Here is a 19,226-nt window from a genome sequence, read left to right on the forward strand (position 1 = left end):
ATGGTGAACATCGTTTTGTCCTACTAATTTCAGCGGTTCATGAACTCACCACAGTTTGGACTGTGACTCGACAATTTGTTTACATGTAAAATCTTCCACTCTTTCTTTGTCTCATTTTGTCCACCAAAAGTTTCATGCTGTGTGTGAATGCACAAAGGTGAGCTTTGTTGGTGTTATTGACTTGTTGGTAGTGCTAATCAGGCATATTTGGTCAGTGCATGGCTGCAAGCTAATCAATGCTAACATGCTATTTAGGCTAGCTGTATGTACATATTGCATCATTATGCCTCATTTGTTGGTATATTTTAGCTCACTTATTATTCTTTACTTTTATCTTCTTTGTATATAATTTATATTTGCATGTCTCATGACACATTATCTGTATGTAATATTGGCTGCATTTCAGATAGTTGTTTGTGTGCCATGTTGTTCCAGACCACAGCAAATATTACCTAGCTTGCCAAAGATTGTAATAAATCTATTAAAAGAAGACAGCCTGCCGTTTCCTTTAACTTGGACACACATATCTATACCTTTGGCCATTAAAAGCCGGTAATTTCCAGGAATTATCTCACCTTCTGAGTAGCCTCTGACTTACTAATGGTTTCTAATGTTGTAAAAATGTGTAGAATAAATATTAAATTTTAACATTTCTGTCAACGAAGATTTGCTTCAGCCTGCGACACATAGTCATTTTGATAGTAGGCTTGTTATAGCTGATACAGACACTTACATCATGTGTTGCCTTCATTATAACACTTATATGCGGCTTTTAATTTTTTGCGGCTCCAGACAGATTAGTTTTTTGTATTTTTGGTCCATATGGCTCTTTCAACGTTTTGGGTTAGGGTTAGGGTTAGGGTTGGCATAGGAGATGGGTTTTACCCATAAAATAAATACTTCTTCTTTTTTTTCAAGATACTTGAATATTTTTGTGATTTTGCTTTTCATTTGTTGATCACAGGGTCGCACCTGGCTAAATGTGGGTCCTAAGCTTTATTTTATTTTATTTTATTTTATTTTTCCCCCCACAATGTAAAACGATTTTCATACATTCTTAATCAAACTTGAATTTGATTTAATGCATGTTTTGGACTAAAACACTCTTTAATATCAATAAACTTAATTTGTGAACAATGTACAAAACAACAATGTAACAACATCAAGAAATTAATACAATTGTTCTGTACTGAATTTACGACATACAATAAGGCAAAATAGGGTCAATAGTGCAAAATTAGTAATTACAAGAAAAACTACTATTGGCATTTATTAAAATCATTCGGCCTTTTACCCCTAAAGCCCACCTGTGTCCTGTTTTGTTTGTAACAAACGACACAACCATATACGAATACAAACAATGTAATAATAAGAACAACACAGGAAAAACACACCTCAACTTACGAGCTTACTTGCTAGAGGTTTTAATTTAAAACACTCGTATCTCGAATCAAGGTTGCCCATCGAAATAAATTGAAATCAATTTAATTGGTGCTTGCCCAACTCTTCCAAAACAGTACCATTTTATGAAAACAATAAAATAGAGTGTACTACTAACAACTACAGTAGTTTTATGAAGTATCAATCAATCAATCAATCAATGTTTATTTATATAGCCCTAAATCACAAGTGTCTCAAAGGGCTGCACAAGCCACAACGACATCCTCGGTACAAAGCCCACATAAGGGCAAGGAAAAACTCACCCCAGTGGGACGTCGATGTGAATGACTATGAGAAACCTTGGAGAGGACCGCATATGTGGGTAACCCCCCCCCCCCCCCCCCCCCCCCCCTCTAGGGGAGACCGAAAGCAATGGATGTCGAGTGGGTCTGACATAATATTGTGAGAGTCCAGTCCATAGTGGATCCAAGTAATGTACAAAACCCAAAACCAGTGAAGTTGGCACGTTGTGTAATTCGTAAATAAAAACAGAATACAATGATTCGCAAATCCTTTTCAACTCATATTCAATTGAATAGACTATAAAGACAAGATATTTAATGTTCGAATTGAGAAAGTATTTTTTTTTTTTGCAAATAATCATGAACTTATAATTTAATGGCAGCAACACGTTGCAAAAAAGTTGGCACAGGGGCATTTTTACCACTGTGTTACATGGCCTTTCCTTTTAACAACAATCAGTAAACGTTTGGGAACTGAGGAGACCGATTTTTGAAGCTTTTCAGGTGGAATTCTTTCCCATTCTTGCTTGATGTACAGCTTAAGTTGTTCAACAGTCCGGGGTCTCCGTTGTGGTTTTTTAGGCTTCATAGTCCATCTTAGATGAGCTCGGGCCCAGCGAAGCCGGTGGCATTTCTGTGTGTTGTTGAGAAATGGGTTTAACTTGCACTTAGAGATGTAGCGACAAACTGTAGTTACTGACAGTGGTTTTCTGAAGTGTTCCTGGCCTCATGTGGTGATATCCTTTACACACCGATGTCTCCGTTGTGGTTTTTTAGGCTTCATAGTCCATCTTAGATGAGCTCAGGCCCAGCGAAGCCGGTGGCATTTCTGGGTGTTGTTGAGAAATGGGTTTAACTTGCACTTACAGATGTAGCGACAAACTGTAGTTACTGACAGTGGTTTTCTGAAGTGTTCCTGGCCCCATGTGGTGATATCCTTTACACACCGATGTCGCGGGCATTGCCGCTTACGTGCAGTGATTTCTCCAGATTCTCTGAACCTTTTGATGATGTTACAGACCGTAGATGGTGAAATCCCTAAATTCCTTGCAATAGCTCGTTGAGAAATTGTGTTCTTAAACTGTTGTACAATTTGCTCACGCATTTGTTCACAAAGTGGTGACCCTCGCCCCATCCTTGTTTGTGAATGACTGAGCATTTCATGGAAGCTGCTTTTTATACCCAATCATGGCACCCACCTGTTCCCAATTAGCCCGTTCACCTGTGGGATGTTCCAAATAAGTGTTTGATGAGCATTCCTCAACTTTGTCAGTCTTTTTTTGCCACTCGGGCCAGCTTTTTTGAAACATGTTGCAGGCATCAAATTCCAAATGAGCTAATGTTTGCAAAAAATAACAAAGTTTTCCAGTTTGAACGTTAAGTATCTTGTCTTTTGCAGTCTATTCAATTGAATATAGGTTGAAAAGGATTTGCAGATCATTGTATTCTGTTTTTATTTACGATTTACACAACGTGCCAACTTCACTGGTTTTGGGTTTTGTAATAATAATGTAAAGCATTTACCTTGGAGAGTGGGCTGCTTCTTCATCAAACACACCATCAGCAGCTTCTCCATACTTTCATGGATAAATGTCCGCTGTTTAGATATCATTTTAACATTTTTGACTGGCATTAGACTCACTGTGCTTCAGTATGATGCAGACGAGCATTGCCATGTTAAGTTGGCAACGTTTTAGATGATTTCTGTCTTCATTCAGTGATATGATTTCATATTTACGTCAATCCCTACACCCACTATGTTCCATATGATCTCGTATTTTAAAGCAACGCTATTCGCGGCCTAAATAGTGAGAGGAAGTGGTGTTGAAATGATTGCAAAAACAGGCGGAGTAGGTGTGGTTAGCATGTGGCAACATCAGCAGAATGTCATCGCAGATTGCCATCTCAACCGCCGTCTACCTTTCTGTCTGTGCCAGGGATGTCACTCCTCTTGTCCGCCCTCCGCCAGGCCCTGCTGTTGGCCAGCGCAGGGCTGGTTGCCGTGGTTACGGTCTGGACGGCCAGGCTGTTGCTTCGACACGTTTGGTTCACCCGCCGGCTGTCCTGCTTCAGCAGGCCTCGTGCGGACTCTTGGCTGATAGGCCACCTGGGCCAGGTAGGTCACGTACACATTTCCCACCTAAAGATAGTATTTGATCATTTTGTGTGTCAGATGCAGAGCACCGAGGAAGGTCTCCTCCAGGTGGATGACTTAGTGCATGCATACAAACACTCCTGCAGCTGGTTCCTGGGACCCTTCTATCACCTGGTCCGACTTTTCCGCCCGGACTTTGTCAAACCCCTGCTAATGGCACCTGGTAAAGTCACACTTTATTACAAGCGACAGGCTAAAATTGATGCCTCTTTCTTCTCCTGCCATGCAGCCAGTATCACGGTGAAAGATGAGCTCATCTACGGTCATCTGCGGCCATGGCTCGGTGAGTCCGAACGTTAGGAAGCAGAATGTGTTGTAAGCTGAGTTGACGTTTCAAAACACTTCTTGCGTAATCAGAGGAAGAGGACAAAAAAAAAAAGCGTTGATTAGTAGTTTTGAATGAGTGCCCTATAAGGTCATGTGATCCATAAACAGGATTTATCGTTTACATTTTAAAAAGATGGTTTGGATTATTTAGTGCTCCACAAGCAGGGGTGTCCAAACTTTTTCTACTGAGGTTCGCACATTGAAAAATCAAAGCATGTGTGGGGCCCTTTTTGATACTTGTAATGTTCAATACCAATACAATATTTAGATATTTTTTTAAAATCTTTATGGCTCCCCTCAAGTTTGGTCCCGGGCACCCAGAAGGGTTTCAGTCATAAAAATGATAAAAATAAGTAGAGATGTCCGATAATATCGGACTGCCGATATTATCGGCCGATAAATGCTTTAAAATGTAATATCGGAAATTATTGGTATCGGTTTAAAAATTATCTGTATCGGTTTCAAAAAGTAACATTTATGACTTTTTTAAAACGCCGCTGTGTACACGGACGTAGGAAGAAGTACAGAGCGCCAATAAACCTTAAAGGCACTGCCTTTGCGTGCCGGCCCAGTCACATAATATCTACGGCTTTTCACACACACAAGTGAATGCATATCATACTTGGTCAACAGCCATACAGGTCACACTGAGGGTGAAGTGAAGTGAATTATATTTATATAGCGCTTTTCTCTAGTGACTCAAAGCACTTTACAAAGTGAAACCCAATATCTAAGTTACATTTAAACCAGTGTGGGTGGCACTGGGAGCAGGTGGGTAAAGTGTCTTGCCCAAGGACACAACGGCAGTAACTAGGATGGCGGAAGCGGGGATCGAACCTGCAACCCTCAAGTTTCACGGCCACTCTACCAACCGAGCTATACCGCCCCGGGTGGCCGTATAAACAACTTTAACACTGTTACAAATACGCGCCACACTGTGAATCCACACCAAACAAGAATGACAAACACATTTCGGGAGAACATCCGCACCGTAACACAACATAAACACAACAGAACAAATACCCAGAACCCCTTGCAGCACTAACTCTTCCGGGACGCTACAATATACACCCCCACTAACACCCCCCCCCCCCCCCACACCACCTCAACCACGTGCCCCCAACTCCGCCCACCTCAACCTCCTCATGCCAAATTCCAAGCTGCTGTTTTGAGGCATGTTAAAAAAAAATGATGCACTTTGTGACTTCAATAATAAATATGGCCGTGCCATGTTGACATTTTTTTTCCATAACTTGAGTTGATTTATTTTGGAAAACCTTGTTACATTGTTTAATGCATCCAGCGGGGTATCGCAACAAAATTAGGCATAATAATGTGTTAATTCCACAACTGTATGTATCAGTATCGGTTGACATCGGAATCAGTAATTAAGAGTTGGACAATATCGGAATGTCGGTATGTCCAAATTGCGGCCATAGGGCCATTTGCAGACAGCAGCTAGGGTTTTGTTGTTTCGCAACATATTGTCGGAAAAAAAGCAAAAAGACGTGATCAATGAAAAAAGTTGAAATGTTGATATTAATATACAATTGTTCACTTATAACACAAAGCTGACACTAAGTTTTGACATATAATGTCTGTTTGTAGCATCTTTTTAAAAACAATCAAAATATCCCCCGCATACTTAGACTTTTCCATTTTTGTATGAAATTCTCAGTTTTTTTTTTCATTACATTACATCTTTTTTTTTTTTTTCTTATATTTTTACAGTTTTTTTTTCTCCCAACATTAAGTTGCGGCCCAACAAAACTGGAGCTGCAGGCCCCAAAGGCCCCGCACTTTGGACACCGCTGAATATGAGTGACGATGACAATGAAAATGTAATCCTCCTGTCTCCCAGGCCAGAGTCTGTTACTGAGCAACGGGGAGGCGTGGGCCCGCCGGAGGCGTCTTCTTACCCCTGCTTTTCATTTTGACATACTGAGGAACTACACTGCCACATTTAACACCTCAGCAGACACCATGCATGTAAGACACAGAGGCGGAATTCTCGGCTTTGTCTCAACTGGTACACTTTGCAGTTTGAGAGCATATGTGCATTCACACACAAAAAATATTCATGAAGTTTGGTTCTTTTATGAATTTATTATGGGTCTACTGAAAATGTGAGTAAATCTGCTGGGTCAAAAGTATACATACAGCAATGTTAATATTTGGTTGCATGTCCCTTGGCGAGTTTCACTGCAATAAGGCGCTTTTGGTAGCCATCCACAAGCTTCTGGCAAGCTTCTGGTTGATTTTTTGACCACTCCTCTTGACAAAATTGGTGCGGTTCAGCTAAATTTGTTGGTTTTCTGACATGGACTTGTTTCTTCAGCATTGTCAGGACTTTGGGAAGGCCATTCTAAAACATTGATTCTAGTCTGATTTAGCCATTCCTTTACCACTTTTGACGTGTGTTTGGGGTCATTGTCCTGTTGGAACACCCAACTGCGCCCAAGACCCAACCTCCAGGCTGATGATTTTAGGTTGTCCTGAAAAATTTGGAGGTAATCCTCCTTTTTCATTGTCCCATTTAAAGCACCAGTTCCATTGGCAGCAAAACAGGCCCAGAGTACAATACTACCATCCCTATGCTTGACGGTAGGCATGGGATTAAAGGCCTCACCTTTTCTCCTCCAAACATATTGCTGGGTATTGTGGCCAAACAGCTCAATTTTTGTTTCATCTAAAGTTAAAGTTAAAGTCCCAATGATTGTCACACACACACTAGGTGTGGTGAAATTTGTCCTCTGCATTTGACCCATCTCCTTGATCACCCCCTGGGAGGTGAGGGGAGCAGTGGGCAGCAGCGGTGCTGCGCCCGGGAATCATTTTTGGTGAATTAACCCCCAATTCCAACCCTTGATGCTGAGTGCCAAGCAGGGACGTAATGGGTCCCATTTTTATAGTCTTTGGTATGACTCGGCCGGGGTTTGAACTCACAACCTACCGATCTGAGGGCGGACACTCTAACCACAGAACTTTCCTCCAGAAGGTCTTATCTTTGTCCATGTGATGTCAGATGAAACAAAAATTGAGCTGTTTGGTCACAATACCCAGCAGTATGTTTGGAGGAGAAAAGGTGAGGCCTTTAATCCCAGGAACACCATTCCCACCGTCAAGCATGGTGGTGATAGTATTATGCTCTGGGCCTGTTTTGCTGCCAATGCGACTGGTGCTTTAAATGGGACAATAAAAAAGGAGGATTACCTCCAAATTCTTCAGGGCAACCTAAAATCATCAGCCCGGAGGTTGGGTCTTGGGCACAGTTGGGTGTTCCAACAGGACAATGACCCCAAACACACATCAAAAGTGGTAAAGGAATGGCTAAATCAGGCTAGAATTAAGGTTTTGGAATGGCCTTCCCAAAGTCCTGACTTAAACGTTTGGACAATGCGGAAGAAACAAGTCCATGTCAGAAAATCAACACATTTAGCTGAACTGCACCAATTGTGTCAAGCGGAGTGGTCAAAAATTCAACCAGAAGCTTGTGGATAGCTACCTAAAGCGCCTTATTGCAGTGAAACTTGCCAAGGGACATGTAACCAAATATTAACATTGCTGTATGTATACTTTTGACCCAGCAGATTTGGTCACATTTTCAGTAGACCCATAATAAATTCATAAAAGAACCAAACTTCATGAATGTTTTTTGTGACAAACAAGTATGTGCTCAAATCACTCTATCACAAAAAAATAAGAGTTGTAGAAATTATTGGAAACTCAAGACAGCCATGACATTATGTTCTTTACAAGTGTATGTCAACTTTTGATCGTGACTGTATATATATATATATATATATATATATATATAGATATACAGTATATCTATATATATATATATATATATATATATGTATATATATAGATATATAGTATATCTATATATATATACATATATATATATATATATATATATATATATATGTATATATATATATATATATATATATATATACTTATATATATATATATTATAAATATATATATATATATATATATAAATATTTACACATTGTGTAAATGGTAAATAAAAACAGAATACAATGATTTGCAAATCCTTTTCAACTTATATTCAACTGAGTAGACTGCAAAGACAAGATATGTAATGTACAAACTGAGAAACTTCATTTTTTTTGCAAATAATCATTAGCTTAGAATTTAATGGTAACAACACATTGCAAAAAACTTGGCACAGGGGCATTTTTACCACTGTGTTACATGGCCTTTCCTTTTAACAACACTCAGTAAACGTTTGGGAACTGAGGAGACCAATTTTTGAAGCTTTTCAGGTGGAATTCTTTCCCATTCTTGCTTAATTAAGCTTAAGTTGTTCAACAGTCCGGAGTCTCCGTTGTGGTATTTTAGGCTTCATATTTTGCCACACATTTACGTCGGGAGACAGGTCTTGACTACAGGCAGGTCAGTCTAGTACCGACACTCTTTAACTACGAAGCCACGCTGTTGTAACACGTGCCTTGGCATTGTCTTGCTGAAATAAGCAGGGGCGTCCATTAAAAAGACATTGCTTGGATGGCAACATATGTTGCTCCAAAACTTGTATGTACCTTTCAGCATTAATGGTGCCTTCACAGATGTGTAAGTTACCCATGTCTTGGGCACTAATACACCCCCATACCATCACAGATGCTGACTTTTGAACTTTGCGCTTATAACAATCCGGATGGTTCTTTTCCTCTTTGGTTCGGACGACACAACGTCCACAGTTTCCAAAAACAATTTGAAATGTGGACTTGTCAGACCATAGAACACTTTTCCACTTTGCATCAGTCCATCTTAGATGAGCTCGGGCCCAGCGAAGCTGGCGGCGTTTCTGGGTGTTGTTGATAAATGGCTTTGGCTTTGCATAGTAGAGTTTTAACTTGCACTTACATATTTAGCGACCAACTGTAGTTACTGAGTGTTTTTCTCAAGTGTTCCTGAGCCCATGTGGTGATATCCTTTACACACTGATGTCGCTTTTTGATGCAGTACCGCCTGAGGGATCGAAGGTCCGTAATATCATCGCTTACGTGCAGTGATTTCTCCAGATTCTCTGAAGCTTTTTGATGATATTATGGACCGTAGATGGGGAAATCCCTAAATTCCTTGCAATAGCTCGTTCAAAAATGCTGTTCTTAAACTGTTAGACAATTTGCTCACGCATTTGTTCACAAAGTGGTGACCATCGCCCCATCCTTGTTTGTGAGTGACTGAGCATTTCATGGCAGCTGCTTTTATACTCAATCATGGCACCCACCTGTTCCCAATTAGCCTGTTCACCTGTGGGATGTTACAAATAAGTGTTTGATGAGCATTCCTCAACTTTTTCAGTCTTTTTGCCACTTGTGCCAGCTTTTTTGAAACATGTTGCAGGCATCAAATTCCAAATGAGCTAATATTTGCAAAAAATAACAAAAGTTTTCCAGTTCGAACGTTAAGTATCTTGTCTTTGCAGTCTATTCAATTGAATATAGGTTGAAAAGGATTAGCAAATCGTTGTATTCTGTTTTTATTTACCATTTACACAACGTGCAAACTTCACTGGTTTTGAGGTTTGCATATAAACAATTTAAGCTACTAAACAAAAATTAACAAAACATTTTGTGCTGATTTTCTTTTTTTTACCAGGATTAATGGGTTCAAAATAGCACAGCTTTTCGAAGCTTGGTTTGAAGCATAATACTGCATCATGGTAGCCTACTGATAAAGCATGCTCACAAGCGGTTGCAATTCACTATTTAAAGGAGAGAGGAGGAGGAAGTGGATAAATATCACAACAATAAAATTGCCCCTTGAGGAACTGATGGAAGTATTCCACTTGAGACACAGCCCATTAGTCTCATTTTGGAATATGATCACATGTTTTCACCGTTAATGCAAATTCCTTTTCTAATAGGAGAAGTGGCGCCGCCTGGTGGCGGAAGGCTGCGCTACCATCGAGATGTTTGACCATGTCACGCTCATGACTTTGGATAGTTTGCTGAAATGCGCCTTCAGCTACAGCAGCAAATGTCAGGAGTGAGCATGCGCCCACAACACGTTCCACCAACTATCCTTTTTCTTTTTTCTTTTTAAGCCTCCTCGTCTCTCCAGGTCACGCAGCGAGTACGTGTGCGCTATCGAGGAGCTGAGTGATCTTCTGATAGAGCGGCGCCAAAACATCCTGCATCACTGGGACTGGGTTTACTGGAAGACCCGGCAGGGGAAACGCTTTAAGGAGGCTTTAAAGATTGTGCACAGGTAACGCGCACTCACAACTGGAGACATCTAGTGGTTAGAGCAGGCCTGGGCAATTATTTTGACTCGGGGAGCCAAATTTAGAGAAAAAAATGTGTCTGGGGGCCGGTACATCTATTTTTAGGAACACTAATACAAAACCTCACGATAATGTCTGATTGAATGCTAAAAACTTAATGGAATTTTAATTTTTTCTATGAACGATAAAACACTGAATATTGACAAAATATGAATGTCACACCCTCTTTCGGTGGACATATTTTACAATCAAGTGAAACGCAACAAAAATGCAACAAACAGTGAAAAATGAACGCGAAGGGTACAAAATAAACCCACCTACAATCTGATATAGCTGATATTTGCTCAATTTCCCCCAGGGATCAACAAAGTACTTTCTATTCTATTCTATTCTATATATCACTGAGCTTTAGAACTTTGTTGTGAAAATCTCCTTCCGCGTCTGTGGAAACGCTTCCCGCCCACACTGCTTAGTGCCTTGTCTGAGCTGCTGTGACGTAGATTACCATAGTAACTAATTAGATGACCATAATAACTAATTATATGACCATAGTAACAAATTAGATTACCATAGTAACTGGCATATCATCCATAATCGCAGATTCCAACCATTGAAATACTTTGTGTAGTTGAAGACTTAAGGCAGTGATTCTTAACCTGGGTTCGATTGAACCCTAGGGGTTCGGTGAGTCAGGCTCAGGGGTTCGGCGGAGGTCAAGACACACCCGACTCATCGTGTAAATAAAAACTTCTCCCTATCGGCGTATTACGGATACGGCAACAGCAGAAGTCAGACTGATTTGCAGGTGTGTAATTTGTTGTGAGTTTATGCACTGTGTTGGTTTTGTTCTTTGAACAAGGTGATGTTCATGCACGGTTCATTTTGTGCACCACTAAAAAAAATGGTAACACTTTAGTATGGGGAACATATTCACCATTAATTAGTTGCTTATTAACATGCAAATTAGCAACATAATGGCTCTTAACTAGTCATTATTAAGTACTTATTAATGCCTTATTCGGCATGGCCTTATTATAACCCTAACCCTCTAACCCTAACCCTAACCAAATAACTCTAAATTAAGTCTTTGTTACTTAGAATATGTTCCCCTAGTGTCCAAAAAACTCAAAATTAAGTCTTTGTTACTTAGAATATGTTCCCCATACTAAAGTGTTACCAAAAACATATAACTTTGTCTTGAATTTGAAAAAAAACAACATTTTATTTTTCACTAAAGAAGGATACGGTGAATGCGCATATGAAACTGGTGGGGTTCGGTACCTCCAACAAGGTTAAGAACCACTGATTTAAGGTCATTAGAAAACATAACTGAACATCATAATGGCAGCAACAGTTTCCATCTTAAAGATCTAAAAAAATTATTTGGGAATGTCCGGTGGGCCAGATTGAAAAGCTCAATGGGCCGCATGTGGCCCCCGGGCCTTAATTTGCCCAAGTCTGGGTTAGAGTGTCCGCCCTGAGATCGGTAGGTCGTGAGTTCAAACCCCGGCCCAGTTATACCAAAGACTATAAAAATGGGACCCATTACCTCCCTGCTTGGCACTCAGCATCAAGGGTTGGAATTGGGGGTTAAATCACCAAAATTGATTCCCGGGCGCGGCCACCGCTGCTGCTCACTGCTCCCCTCACCTCCCAGGGGGTGAGGGTGATGGGTCAAATGCAGAGGATAATCTCACCACACCTAGTGTGTGTGTGGCAATCATTGGTACTTTAACTTAAATTTTAGCTCCAAATAATGTGACAAAATGCAGTTTCACAAGGGAAGTGGTTCAGAGGCGCCGTGCGCTCATCAAGACGTCTGAATCCACCGACACGCCTCGCAGGAAAAGAGATTTCGTGGACATCATACTGCTCTCCAAGGTTCGGTAACGTTGTCACAATAACGCCAAAAAAAAAGTAAACAGAGTGACGTTAACGCGCGTCGCAGGACGGAGACGGACGAGGGCTAACAGACACGGAGATGGAAGCTGAGGCCAACACCTTCATGTTTGCAGGTGAGACGCTCAGGCCGAGAATCGCTCAGAACCGATCGGTGACCCACGTTCCTCCGCAGGTCATGACACCACGGCCAGCGCCATCTGCTGGACGCTGTATAACCTAGCACGCCACGCGCACTTTCAAGACCAGTGTCGGAGGGAGGTGCTGGAGCTGATGCGTGGGCGTGAGGGTCGGGGAATAGAGTGGTGAGAAATGACACACACACACACACACTTATGGTAATGACCTACATGTGTGTGTTTTTTGCGCAGGGAAGATCTGTCCAACCTTCCTTTCACCACCATGTGCATCAGGGAGGCACTGAGGCTGCACTCGCCGGTCCAGGCCGTGACCAGGACGTACACTCAGGACATGTCCCTACCAGGGAACAGGACCGTTCCAAAGGGTGAGACTACCCCATACTTGCCAACCTTGAGACCTCCGAATTCGGGAGATGGAGGGGTGCGGGGGGGTGTGAGGTGGGGGGAGGGGTTAGGAGGGGCGGGGTTTGGTGGTAGCAGGGGGTGTATATTGTAGCGTCCCGGAAGAGTTAGTGCTGCAAGGGATTCTGGGTATTTGTTCTGTTGTGTTTATGTTGTGTTACGGTGCGGATGTTCTCCCAAAATGTGTTTGTCATTGTTGTTTGGTGTGGGTTCACAGTGTGGCGCATATTTGTAACAGTGTTAAAGTTGTTTATACGGCCATCCTCAGTGTGACCTGTATGGCTTTTGATCAAGTATGCCTTGCAGTCACTTGTGTGTGTGATAACCGCATAAATTATGTGACTGGGTCGACACGCTGTTTGTATGGAGGAAAAGCGAACGTGACGACAGGTTGTAGGGGAAGCTAAAGACAGTGTCTTTAAGGTTGTTGTCCGGGTGGAAAGCGGGAGAAATTCGGGAGAATGGTTGCCCAGGGAGATTTTCGGGAGGGGCACTGAAATTCGGGAGTCTCCCGGGAAAATCGGGAGGGTTGGCAAGTATGGACTACCCCACTTACCCAAAATTCAGTTCAGTTTCAGTTTATTTGAAACATGCATACGATACAATATAAAGCATCACACAATTCCAGTTGTTTCATTATAGCACGTCCGAAAAGGAGTAGGAAGAAGCAGAGCTTATTTAATCCTACCCCTTTTCATACCATAGCAATTTTATCCAATGTCCTTGTTCTCTGTAACAGAACAGTGAACAAATAAATAATATACCATTGTAAGCATACAAATATTAAATACATAAACAATCTTTGTCTCAATAAAAAAGGGGGGAAAAAAGGGTTCAAGATGCTGATATGCTAAAGGTTTTAAGTGTTGTACGAGCATACAAATGTATGAATGAGATTTTCCTCTATAGTTATATTTCTCCTCTTTTGTTGAGAACAATAGTTGTATATTCTTGACTAGCAGGTTATAGTTTGCTTTGCACATAATTTTAGCTGTTTGCAAATGCACCAAATTGTTGAATTTCAATCATTCTGATTTAATAAATGAAGGGTTTGTACAAACCCCGTTTCCATATGAGTTGGGAAATTGTGTTAGATGTAAATATAAACGGAATACAATGATTTGCAAATCGTTTTCAACCCATATTCAATTGAATGCACTACAAAGACAACATATTTGATGTTCAAACTCATAAACTTTATTTTTCTTTGGCAAATAATAATTTACTTAGAATTTCATGGCTGCAACACGTGCCAAAGTAGTTGGGAAAGGGCATGTTCACCACTGTGTTACATGGCCTTTCCTTTTAACAACACTCAGTAAACGTTTGGGAACTGAGGAGACACATTTTTGAAGCTTCTCAGGTGGAATTCTTTCCCATTCTTGCTTGATGTACAGCTTAAGTTGTTCAACAGTCCGGGGTCTCCGTTGTGGTATTTTAGGCTTCATAATGTGCCACACATTTTCAATGGGAGACAGGTCTGGACTACAGGCAGGCCAGTCTAGTACCCGCACTCTTTTACTAGGAAGCCACGTTGATGTAACACGTGGCTTGGCATTGTCTTTCTGAAATAAGCAGTGGCGTTCATGGTAACGTTGCATGGATGGCAACATATGTTGCTCCAAAACCTGTATGTACCTTTCAGCATTAATGGCGCCTTCACAGATGTGTAAGTTATCCATGTCTTGGGCACTAATACACCCCCATACCATCACAGATGCTGACTTTTCAACTTTGCGCCTATAACAATCCGGATGGTATTTTTCCTCTTTGGTCCGGAGGACACGGCGTCCACAGTTTCCAAAAACAATTTGAAATGTGGACTCGTCAGACCACAGAACACTGTTCCACTTTGTATCAGTCCATCTTAGATGAGCTCAGGCCCAGCGAAGCCGAAGCGTTTCTGGGTGTTGTTGATAAACGGTTTTCGCCTTGCATAGGAGAGTTTTAACTTGCACTTACAGATGTAGCGACCAACTGTAGTTACTGACAGTGGGTTTTTGAAGTGTTCCTGAGCCCATGTGGTGATATCCTTTACACGCTGATGTCGCTTGTTGATGCAGTACAGCCTGAGGGATCGAAGGTCACAGGCTTAGCTGCTTACGTGCAGTGATTTCTCCAGATTCTCTGAACCTTTTGATGATATTACGGACCGTAGATGGTGAAATCCCTAAATTCCTTGCAATAGCTGGTTGAGAAAGGTTTTTCTTAAACTGTTCAACAATTTGCTTACGCATTTGTTGACAAAGTGGTGACCCTCGCCCCATCCTTGTTTGTGAATGACTGAGCATTTCTTGGAATCTACTTTTATACCCAATCATGGCACCCACCTGTTCCCAATGTGCCTGTTCAACTGTGGGATGTTCCAAATAAGTGTTTGATGAGCATTCCTCAACTTTATCAGTATTTATTGCCACCTTTCCCAATTTTTTTGTCACGTGTTGCTGGCATCAAATTCTAAAGTTAATGATTATTTGCAAAGAACATTTTTTTTATCAGTTTGAACATCAAATATGTTGTCTTTGTAGCATATTCAACTGAATATGGGTTGAAAATTATTTGCAAATCATTGTATTCCGTTTATATTTACATCTAACACAATTTCCCAACTCATATGGAAACGGGGTTTGTATGTTCTCTATGTCCAACATTACGTATTATTCTAATTGATCTTTTTTGTAACACAGTTAGTGAATGAAGCGCACATTTGTAGTTGTTTCCCCATATTTCTGCACAATAACTCAGATATGGTAACACTAGTGAGCAGTAGAGAATATGAAGTGATCGGTTGGGGATCATTACTTGCTCTGAATTCATAAGTCAAGCAGATATTTAGGTATTTACTTTTATTTTTACTTTTTTCCCCCCGATGTATTATAATATATTTGTTGAATGGTTAGATAATATTAAAGTTCAGCTGATATTACCACCAAAAGTAGCATAAATAAATAATGTAAATAATGAGTAAATAAATGTAATTGTACATGACTAAAAATGACACTACTTTAACACAGTCAAAGTGATAATTGTAACTTCAACTTAGAAATGCTGGGCAACACTTGGTTCTCAGACGCATGCTCAGACTTGCCAAGTCTTCTGGATTCTGCAGAAGACTTTCGGAAATTGTTGTGATAATAATTGAATCTTAGTAAAACTAAAATAATGAAATTCGGTGGCAGCAGAGGAGAAAGTCTAACACAAATACAAATAGACATTGAATGAGTAAAAGAAACCACATTTTGGGTGGAGTAATGAGAAAGTCAACTGACAATCTCATAAAATATATACAACATTAAGTGGCAAGAAATATGTCAATAATGAATAAAGCAGAATATGTTCTGGACCAAAAATAATTTCATATTCTCTACTGCTCGCCTGTGTTAGTAATTGTAGTAATTGTGCAGAAATATGGTGAAATAAGTACAAAAGTACACTTATTCAATTAGCATGTTACAAAAAAGAAAGATGAGTTATTATAATACATAATGAGTGATACATACAGTGGTTACACATACATTGGAGGCAGACACCACAGTTGACGTACTTCACACAAAAGTCATAATTTCTCCGTGATTGTTGGTCCAAAACTAAAAAAGATTTTTGTAAAATGAGGGTAATAAGTTAGTTTTTCGGTGTATTTTTTTAAACGTTTATTGCGCCGTCGAGTGCGTGTTGGAGTGCCTGCTGGTCACGAAACACTGCGGGAATGTAGCAGCAGAGTGCGTCACATAAAACCTTGTTTTATTGTAAGTTTATGAGCTGGAGTATGTTTAGAACTATTTATAGACCTATTATTTTGGTTTATTTTGTCAGAAACTAACCTTAAAACGACAATTGCATGCATCCGGGCACAGCCGCACACGTCCTTGGTAGCAGTCATGGCGCCTGCTGATTAGTTGACTATACTCTCTTTATACACCACTCTGGATCAAACAAACAGAAGAAGTGTGGAGTTAAAGTCATAGAGACATTTCTTGAACACAAAAATGATGGGGGACGGCGTGGCGAAGTTGGTAGAGTGGCCGTGCCAGCAATCGGAGTGTTGCTGGTTACTGGGGTTCAATCCCCACCTTCTACCATCCTAGTCACGTCCGTTGTGTCCTTGGGCAAGACACTTCACCCCTTGCTCCTGATGGCTGCTGGTTAGTGCCTTGCATGGCAGCTCCCGCCATCAGTGTGTGAATGTGGTAATACTGTTAAAGCGCTTTGAGTACCTTTTTAAATGTATTTATTTATACTTATATAGCGCTTTTCTACCTTCAGGGTATTCAAAGCGCTTTGACACTATTTCCACATTCACCCATTCACACACACATTCACACACTGATGGCGGGAGCGTAAGGCCTTAACCACGACCCATCAGGAGCAAGGGTGAAGTGTCTCGCTCAAGGACGTGACTAGGATGGCGGAAGACGCACGGCCGCTCTACCAACCAAGCCACACCATCCCCATTACATTATAAACATATCTTTTAGTAGGGACGTGAATCTTTCGACAACTCGGGATTCCAATTGATTCTGGTTTTTGGGGTGACGATTCAATTCAGAATCGATTCTTGAGTCAATATTCAATGCAATATTTTTGTTATAAAATGCTAAAACGTCTTCAAAACAAATGACAAGTTACAAAAGCTCTTGGCTGCTGACGTATACGTGGACCGAGTAAATGTGAAAATGGCCTAACAAACTACTTTTTTTTTTAAATGCATTCTTTAAAATTATGAATTGATTTACAATTGAAATAGATAAGAATTGCGATTTGGATGTGAATCTATTTTTTGAGAACCCCTATCTTTAAAGGACACCAGTCCTGGAACTACTTGCCAAACATCGTACCTCCTGGGGACCAGCATGCTCTGCTGTAGACATTTGTTTTTGGTGCTTTTCTTTAGTCAGAGTCTACACATTTTGGTCCAAAAAAATAGTCCTGTTATTCAAAATGTCCACTGCAGTGAACACAGGCTCTCAGGAGTATACATGGATTATCTCCAGGCAACAGTAAGTTTCTGAGTGTCCACCTCTACCTTCTGCCTCTGCCAGGTGCCATCTGTTTAGTCAGTATTTACGGGACACACCACAACCCTGAAGTTTGGACAAATCCACATGTAAGCGGTGAAAAAAAATACTTGCTCACTCTGTGTAAAATGTGTTGTCTCCAACCGAAGCTGTGTACTCTTAATCAGGAGTTTGATCCTCATCGATTTGAAGCCATCAACCAAGAGGGACGCTCATCCCATGCCTATATTCCCTTCTCCTCAGGCCCCAGGTGCTGCTTCTTTAATATCTTCTGTAACACCTTTTTCAAGTTGTGCCTGTGACAGCTTTGTGTCTTTGCAGGAACTGCATTGGTCAGAAGTTTGCACTTGCAGAGCTCCGTGTTGTGGTGGCATTGACCCTGTATCGGTTCCGCCTGACCCCAGGGGTGAACCCCAAATCCGGCTCGGAGAAGGTTCGCCGTCTTCCCCAGCTTGTGCTGCGTGCGGAGGGCGGCCTCTGGCTGCAGCTGGAGCCTCTGACCTGACTGGCATTATCACAGTACCAGAATTGTAGTAGTCTATAGTATACTGATGCCTATAAATTTTTACGATACTCTCTTAATCAATACCACGATAAAAACAACAAACTGATCCAATGTACTTTTAAATTCACTACTTTACTGAAAAGTATTTTAAACTGTCAAGTATTGAAGATCACTGTAATTTAACTTCTTTTTGCACATAATTAAAATTGCAGTAGAAGCTCCCAAGAGGCAACTTAACATTTAAAGAACAGCAGTTTTCCCATTATATCAAAACAAACAATACTGTGCACACATATATATATATATATATTTTTTTTTTAGTCGAGGTTCTGTGGTTTATTCGTTATACAGTGCTCAATACCGGGGTAGAGCAGAATATTCGAATATTCGATAGGTCATGAAAAAACACAGAGGCTATTTCATCCCTACAAGCGGCTTGTAGGGATGAAATAGCCTCTGTGTTTTTTCATGACCTAACGTGTATATATATATATATATATATATATATATATATATATATATATATATATATATATATATATATATATATATATATAAATACACACACATATACCATCCATCCATCTTCTTCCGCTTATCCGAGGTCAGGTCGCGGGGGCAGCAGCCTAAGCAGGGAAGCCCAGACTTCCCTCTCCCCAGCCACTTTGTTCAGCTCCTCCCGGGGGATCCCGAGGCGTTCCCAGGCCAGCCGGGAGAGATAGTCTTCCCAACGTGTCCTGGGTCTTCCCCGTGGCCTCCTACCGGTCGGACGTGCCCGAAACACCTCCCTAGGGAGGCGTTCGGGTGGCATCCTGACCAGATGCCTGAACCACCTCATC

The 19,226-nt window shown here is 40.9% G+C and overlaps 1 protein-coding gene across 2 annotated transcripts; it reads left to right on the forward strand.

The window, feature by feature from the left end:
• Nucleotides 1-64: 64 nt before the first annotated feature.
• cyp4f3 (cytochrome P450, family 4, subfamily F, polypeptide 3) lies at nucleotides 65-18,773 on the forward strand. Of its 2 annotated transcripts, none has more exons than XM_061985262.1 (14): nucleotides 65-157; nucleotides 3,620-3,798; nucleotides 3,862-4,000; nucleotides 4,067-4,120; nucleotides 6,026-6,153; nucleotides 10,067-10,188; nucleotides 10,264-10,410; nucleotides 12,199-12,307; nucleotides 12,375-12,441; nucleotides 12,501-12,630; nucleotides 12,697-12,830; nucleotides 17,907-17,971; nucleotides 18,050-18,132; nucleotides 18,204-18,773. In XM_061985262.1, the coding sequence occupies exons 1-14, from the start codon at nucleotides 148-150 to the stop codon at nucleotides 18,385-18,387; spliced, it is 1,551 nt and encodes a 516-aa protein (XP_061841246.1). In that variant the 5' UTR covers nucleotides 65-147; the 3' UTR covers nucleotides 18,388-18,773. The 2 variants fall into 2 exon arrangements, with proteins under 2 accessions (XP_061841246.1, XP_061841245.1); XM_061985261.2 differs by having other exon boundaries at nucleotides 68-157; nucleotides 3,856-4,000.
• Nucleotides 18,774-19,226: the final 453 nt, after the last annotated feature.

Source organism: Nerophis lumbriciformis, linkage group LG23 (genome assembly GCF_033978685.3).
Source record: "Nerophis lumbriciformis linkage group LG23, RoL_Nlum_v2.1, whole genome shotgun sequence".
Taxonomy (NCBI): domain Eukaryota; kingdom Metazoa; phylum Chordata; class Actinopteri; order Syngnathiformes; family Syngnathidae; genus Nerophis; species Nerophis lumbriciformis.